At 37.9% G+C, this 7,748-nt stretch overlaps 1 protein-coding gene across 1 annotated transcript; it reads right to left on the bottom strand.

Moving 5' to 3' along the window:
• Window positions 1-311: 311 nt before the first annotated feature.
• Window positions 312-6,685, bottom strand: hdac10 (histone deacetylase 10). Its single transcript, XM_063899500.1, has 20 exons — window positions 6,392-6,685; window positions 5,360-5,494; window positions 5,145-5,241; window positions 4,957-5,054; window positions 4,460-4,564; window positions 4,310-4,378; window positions 4,089-4,215; window positions 3,496-3,561; window positions 3,338-3,397; window positions 3,155-3,244; window positions 2,787-2,893; window positions 2,647-2,714; window positions 2,243-2,477; window positions 2,005-2,095; window positions 1,831-1,916; window positions 1,668-1,724; window positions 1,483-1,561; window positions 1,016-1,204; window positions 614-773; window positions 312-498 (listed from the first exon to the last, which is right to left on the bottom strand). Exons 1-20 carry the CDS (start codon window positions 6,448-6,450, stop codon window positions 467-469), a joined length of 2,010 nt encoding a protein of 669 aa, XP_063755570.1. The 5' UTR covers window positions 6,451-6,685; the 3' UTR covers window positions 312-466.
• Window positions 6,686-7,748: the final 1,063 nt, after the last annotated feature.

The following is a 7,748-nucleotide window of genomic DNA, read 5'->3' as shown; positions in this document are numbered from 1 at the left end:
CTCAGAACTGAAAAACATACTTCATTTTTTACTATAAAAAAATGAGAAAATAAACAGTAATTGACTATGATAATGTGGCAACGCATAAATGAGAAAATGATTTGAGAGTGAGAGATTTGAGATAAATGTCAAGAAAATAGAAATTCCATTTTTGAAATGTGAAAGGAAAAAGAAATCTTAATTTTTAATAACTTAAACATGTATTGTCCAGTATCAAAGATGTGAGTGATGTAAACAAATCTCTAAAAAGACAGAAAAAAATAGTTGTTAATCAAAAGCATTACAAATAAAGTAGACAATCTATCAAAAGGTTCATGTACAAAAATCTTTTTATTTTAGTGACACAGCGGGAATGATTGAAGTTTCGTTTGGACCATAAAATCTAGCAAAAATACAAAATGTTTCAACACCTTTGATTATCTTGCATCAACTGATTTCTTTGAAAAATAAATGAACAGGATTTGCTTCAGTGCTCTTCGCCTCTTCCAGTTTCTGGTGCTGTTTTAGGAGACAGAAGTTTCTATTATTAAAGTAAAGGTCATTTTAAACTCTGTGGATGTCACATTATGTGTCATGTTGATTTATGATGCTGCTGCTGCTGCTGTGAACTCACCTGTAGTCTGGAGCAGCTTCCAGTCCACCTGCAGTCTGGTTCTTAATCCCTCCATGGACTCCACGTCCTCTAGTAGAGGAGCCTTAATCTTCCCCACGGAGGGGGCAGCCTCCCCCAGGAGAGAGGAGGCTGTGGGGCCAACATACGCCCTCTCACCTTCCTGAAATTATAAAATGAATTACACACTGCTATTTACATCTCCCCAAATCTTTAAATGACCTTGGAAAAAGTTTTAAGCATCAATTCAAGATAAAAAGGGTTATGGTAGAAGTCGAGTTTTCTCTGAGCTCTGCATTGAATAAAAACTGAGAGCTTCTTCTCCACGTTTGGTTCTGACCCTGGGGACAGACGGAAACTCTGTCCCAGTCTGTACTTTTTTACAACCTGCTCCAGCCTGCTTACCTGCAACAGCACCAGTGTGTGTCCTTGTGCGAGGCCCTGCAGCAGGCCTGTTAGTTGTTGCCACGCTCCGTCACACAGTCCGCTGTCTGGAGTCCGTGCCAACAGGACCAGACTTGGGTCATACTCGTATCCCAGAGGCAAGAGGAGGCCCAAAACAGCCTGCATGAAGCCTGACACATCACTGCAGCCCTGTGAGGACAGACAAAGACACATCTGTCATACAACAAACACACATACATACCCTGCACTTAAAACACTCATTTACAGAGTGGTACAATCATGACGGCAATACTTCAAAATATACAATATTAAATATTCCCAAGCTCATTGTTAATCTAGACTTAGGGGTCATGATGTTGAACCAATGGTACATTTTAAATATATTACTAATCATCATACAATCACGTAGACAATAACAGAACTATCCAGACTATTGTATCCATTGCAAGAGATGTAATATACAGTACCTTCTTCAGACACACAGGAATATGATATTTGCTTTTCTGTTCCTCTTCCTTGTTGCTGAAGTGCACCAGGAGTATTGTCCTGAAGATAGAAAGATTTCTGTCATCTTGGGGAAACATTTTTATTTTGCTCAAGAGGGACAAGTTGTGTGACAAAGTTAATTCAGGGAGAGACAAATTATATTTACCCATCCTCTTTGTAATGAGCTGGGACCAGCACGTCTCCAACACATACAACCAAAACTCTGCATGACGAGAAAGTGGTAACAAGTTCATTAAATATGAAGTTATTCAAGTCATTTTAAAATAAACTGGGACTGTACACACTGGATTAGCTCCACAGTGCTTTACCGGTTGCTGAGAGCAATTGCAGCGTGCTGGACAACACAAGTCATCGCCATGGAGACGTCTTGGACCAGAGCCAAGCCATTGCAGATCTGAAAGGCGGTAATTAAATATAATGGCATCAGCTTGGAGCAGATCACATCCTGGCACTTAAAGACACAAATAGTATCCGGACTGTACCTCGTTCTTCTCCATTTTCTCCACGAGGGCAACAAGACTGGAGAGGGTTGTGAGAGCATCGCTGTCCGCTGCATCTCTAGGGAAATTCTCCCTTATTGAAGAAAAAAGTACACATTTTTAAATAGAAATCAAGGTGAAATGAGGATTTGAAATGTTGTTTTCAATTAGGTTCCCTCTCTGATAACTCTTCCTGTGCCATTACTAAGAAATAAAGCTGATTACTGTGTAATAATGGTACCTGAGTTTGTTGACTATGACCGGGTCCTTTGATGAGCTGAAGAGTTTACATCTGTCTGGGCAGGACACGCCATCAGGGAGGACTAAAGCAGTGCGGACAGGAGCAGTGACACGTTTCGGAGGCTCGGGCCACACCTCTTCTTCTGCTTTTTCCTTCTCTTCTCCATTCTCCACTTTTTCTTCTTCTTCTGCTAATTTAAGACGCTTTGTGCTGACATCAGAGGAGGGGTGCTCAGCTGGAGAAAGACGTAAAGAAATCATTTGTAAAGTGGTGAATAAAAAAGTAACCTCTGCTTGAGGCTACGTTAGCCGCTACTAGCAATATGCACCTGAATCTGAGACCAAACTGTCAGAAGCCATGTTGAATTGTGGGTAAGTTCCTCATTCCATATGTGGATGTTATACCTGCATGTTTGAGGCAGGACCAGTACTTCCTGTGAGCTGATCGGCTACAGTGAAGGGACTCAAGTGCACTGAGAAGAGAAAAAGAAATGTATAAAACATATGAAACACAGACACAACATCTAAAGGAGGATGAGACCCACCTTTCACAGGGACCATCGAGGTTTGCAGGTCGAGGCGCAGGATCTCCAAGCAAAGTATGAACTGTTTGACACACAGACTGGGGGAGGGAAGTCAAGTTGTATCCTCCCTGGAAAATAAGCACACAATACAACTTTTTACAACAGAATTTTCCCTCCAACAGAACGGAAGCAATATGCAAGACTTTCCCTTGGCTATTACTATGAAAAGTTACATAAATATGCTCAAGTAAAACATGTATTTGTATGTAGATTAGAAACTTGGTTAATAGGCCAAACCCAACTAATTTCTTCTTCAGGAAAGCAGGTGTTAGTGAGTAGGTGAAATTGTTTTATATCCATGTGTTGATATTAAATGTATGTTGACTGACCTCCAGCACAGCACACACTTTCCCTCCTGCGAGGTTCATCAGGAGGTGCGTGAGGTGGGCAAAGATATCCGGGCTGGCACACATTTCACCCTGAAAATAAAAGACAATCAAAATATGTTTAGGACATAGCAACAGGACATAAGTGCACACTCATAGTCAGCTTTATTATTTTATTTTAAGTACCTCTGGGTCACCGATGGCTGAGTCAAAGCCTGCACACACCAGGACCAAGTCGGGATTAAACTGTGTCAAAGATTTGGATCGTTAATTATATAGTAACGGTAATAAAATCACACATAAGTATCAGTTAGAAAAAATGTAGTTTCGTAAAATTGGCTTACCTCATATGCGACTGGCAGGAGCATGTGACAGAAGACTGAAAGATAGTCACTGTTCTTCATTCCCACCTAATATATCACAACGGGAGCTTATTATGAAAACATTCAAACACATAAACATGAAAGCAAATTGAGATAAGTATCAAAGGGATGACATTTAATATTCAATAACTTGATTTGAAAAAACAGCTATTTTTTTCCTGGTTTCAGTGTTAAAAATCAGTAAAGCTACTTGTTTGTTTCATTGTGTTTACTGCAAGTTTTACCTGGTGGACAGACAAAAAAGCAATTTAAAACATCTTGTTGGGCCCTACTAACTTATGATAAGAGTTTTAAAAATATTACATTAAATTATCCTTTAATTCACTCATTTATATTAAGAAGAATTAACTTGAGTTGAACCCTTAATTACCCGTCTGTTCTTTGATTTTATACAAAAATTAATAATTTATATTAATGTCAAAGCAGAGAATCCAGTTTCAACTCTCTTTCAACTTATTATTTTAGTCAATTCAAAAGTAGTGTCAAAGATTAAGCAATTGATGTGGCATAGCAAATAAAAAACTGTGACTTTAACTATTTCTGTGGTTACCTACTTTGTTCCACGGTACATTTATATTGAATCCTTCTCCTTTCTCTTTGCCAACATTATCGTAGTCGGATTCTCTAAGTTGAGGCCAGAATTTCTGATGCTCGTAGCGGTGCCATGAGAAGTAGAGCACACTGTGAATAAAAATGTAGAATGCATAATTTATAATGCTGGAAGAAAACATCAACCTAACGATTCAGGATCCTTCAGTCAAGAGGAATGACTTACCCAGGGTCATCTTCAAAAGAGTACTGCACCCCTTGACCGTGATGCACATCCCAGTCAACAATCAACACCCTGAAAATATAAAAATAAGTCAATACGTATATTTTGGCCCAACTTAGAAAGAAGGTCTTGCAAGAATTAACAAAAGAATACCTTTTAACCCCATGTTTTAGCTTGGCATATTGAGCTGCTATGGCCACATTATTGAACACACAGAATCCACTGGCAGCACTGCGCATACTGTGGTGTCCTGGTGGTCTGTGAAATGAAAGAAATGTCAGGATTCATTTCAGTAACTGATCAATTATTAAGCCTTTACATAACATTTAAAAAAGCCTTATGACTTAATGTTTGGTTTATAATGATATACAAAGTAGTAAAAGAAGCCAATTTAGAATCTATAGCTAAAATCCCTGATCTACTAAGATTTAGTCAAAGATTTTTTAAAGAAAACTATTAACAAAATATTGTAATGAATATATGCACAAGTTTCATCACAGGCAATTGATATTTTACTGATTTACTAAGTGACACTGTGCAGTGTTTAGTTTGGCATTAGTAAAAACAGAACAAAACCATCAACCATAACAAAACAGAGACTCAAACACACTCATTGAAGCATCAGCGTAAATATCAGCTTGTTTACCCACCTGACCAGAGCCATGCCGTTCCTCACCTTCCCCGTCATCACACTGTCCACCAGCTGCAGAGAGGCGCCTGCAGCCAGCTTGGCACAGTGATAGATGTTCTAGGACAGAAAATGAGAAAGCTGAAAACTAGACATTGAAAATATTCATAGCTACCACTCAGTAAGAAAAAAAGTATGTTTGTGACTTACAGGGTGGAAGTAGACGTCCCCATACTGCAAGGTGAACTCCTTCAGGTCCTCCAGAGTCATATAGGGGGTCTTCTTCACCGCCTCCAAGTACTCCTCACTTTTAAAGGAGCAAAGCACATGTAGCTGAGGGGTTTAAGGTTATTATTGCATCCTCACACAGAGGAAGAGCAATGAACTGAATCAAGTAGACCCTGTTTCTTGACATCAGGACTGACCTGTGGACCAGCAGGATGTCTTCATCCGTTGCCTCGCGGACAGGAACAGAGACGCATCGATCAGCAAGACCAGAGTTTTTCAAAGCTTCGTAACTCACTGTCAGACGCTCAGGTACCTCGATCTTACATGCAGGGCTGGATGAACAAAATTATATAAATAATATTCCATGTAGTATGATATTAAGATGAATATTTTTGTATTGTTCAAATGGATGTTTTGATCTGTAACATAATTTGTACATGTGTTTTTGTCAGACATTTTTCTTTAATACTTATTGAACACCTGCTTCCTAAAATACCAAGAAAAATGAGTTAGGCTCAAAACCATTGGATACTACCCTGAATAGAAAAGACAACATTTAGAACAGTATTCAAACGGAAAACATATTAAATGTACAATAAATGTGTCAAAAGGACCATATTGCAGACACAAAGAGCCGATTATCGCCTTAAATATTACTATGTAATACTGGTCAACAAATCCAGCTATTTTGAATAATAAAATGCGAATTGTCAATAAACTGGCACTACGTTAACATAGTAATAAGAGACATCCAGCAATGGATAGAAAACTATCTACTATTATTATTTAGATAAGAATCCATAAAACTGTCCATAATCAAAGACTCATTTCACTCCAGGGTGGTAACAGGCCACTCCAACCAGCCACTACCGTATGCGAAATATACTTTCGAACTTTTTAAAAACTAAATACTTATAAGATGAGGGTGCTCCTGAATAACCGTCCGGGCTAACTACAACAAACCACAACTCTAGTTCCTATTGTTACTAGGCACGAATGGATCACTCGTGAAAAAACAGTTTACTATTTCCTGCACTCCGTTAGAGACACATTTGCTAACCATTGACACCCTTTGGACTCAGTAAGATAACGTTACAGATAACCACGTTCATTAACATATTGTTAGCTCATGTTAGCTGAGGCAAGCTACAATAACTTTGACGAGCAAACAACTTTACACCAAATCATAGAGAAATTGTATCTTTACGCCACTCATGTAGAATACTTACTCAACCCAGAGCAGTTTGTATTTGGTCATCTCCTCATCGTAAATCAATGCTGTTCCCATCTTCAGTTCTTCTCGGAACAGTCAAGCTACAGCACATATGACAACAGTGCAACTTTCTGTAAGTTAGCAAGGTGTTCCTAATATAAGCTGTGCACGAAGAAACTCGACAGAGAACCAATGAGCTAAGCTGCTGTTTTCAGAGGTTCACCAACATATGCATAGTTTACTGATACCAAGAGGCGCCCTTTCTTTCTGCATGAAAACGATGTGGACATCTATGGTGAGGCTGCTGGAGGTTATCAAACTGTTTGATGGTGCACTACCGCCACCCTCTGGACGGGGTCTGGTTCCTTTAAATGGCAATGTGCAATACATGCACGTACAATAAGGTCTTATTACTATGTGCAATATAGTGCCTTTTCATGTGCAATCCACACGTGTAAATATTGATGCTCGATCGTGTAGTTATTTCAGCTGTATTTATTTATTATCATCTTGTTAAGCCTCTCTAGCTTTTAAGGATAATTTCTTTTAGTCTTATTTTTTAAATGTATTCTATATATGTTGCACCTTCAGGACCAGCACAAAATAAATTACGTTGGGTCTTAACAATGACAATAAAGTTACTGAATCTTACGAGAATTCAGTAGTAACCTAGTGCATTTTGCAGCATATTGCTGGTAGTTCAACTATATTCACATTTGCACAGTGATTTATTTAAGTTAGGAGTTACATGACTATTTCTGCCATTTTCTGGCAGGTCAATAACTAAAACTACGAACCCGTTTGAGACATTTGACATTTGATTTAGGTTTGACTTCAATCTGTGGACCTTTGCTGCATTTAAATATGTGTTTACTTTTCTTGGTTGGGATATAAACAAATGCAAAATATATTTCATATTGTTTTTTTGTCAGTTTTATTCTCTGGATGTAACATTATTATATTTAAACTGTATTTTCTTAAGCTAAATGTTCAACTGAACTTATTTAGCTTGCTGAGTATAATTAAAATATATTATATTGTGTTCCCTTTCATTTGAACCACATGTATAACATATTAATAGATGCACTTTATTTTCTCACAATTAAAAAGACAAATGCTTGTTTACATTATTCATAGTTTAATAGAAAAAAACAACAGTGCAACCCAAGTCAATAAACAACAGTATATTGAAAAATATAAAAACAGTTCACATGTCATGATAACATTTGACAAACAACTATCTTTTAGGAATGGTTGGTACTTTCCCATGGGAAATATGTAGATTGGAATGTAAGCCCCTTAATGTTCATTTGATAAGGATGTTTATTTAGAAAATATCGACCTTTGACACAATGTCTTCCAGGGTCTGAGTT

This window comes from Eleginops maclovinus, chromosome 2, assembly GCF_036324505.1.
Source record: "Eleginops maclovinus isolate JMC-PN-2008 ecotype Puerto Natales chromosome 2, JC_Emac_rtc_rv5, whole genome shotgun sequence".
NCBI classification, from domain to species: Eukaryota; Metazoa; Chordata; class Actinopteri; order Perciformes; family Eleginopidae; genus Eleginops; species Eleginops maclovinus.
The sequence above is the reverse complement of the archived record's forward strand: the minus strand, read 5'-3'. Positions and strand labels throughout refer to the sequence as shown.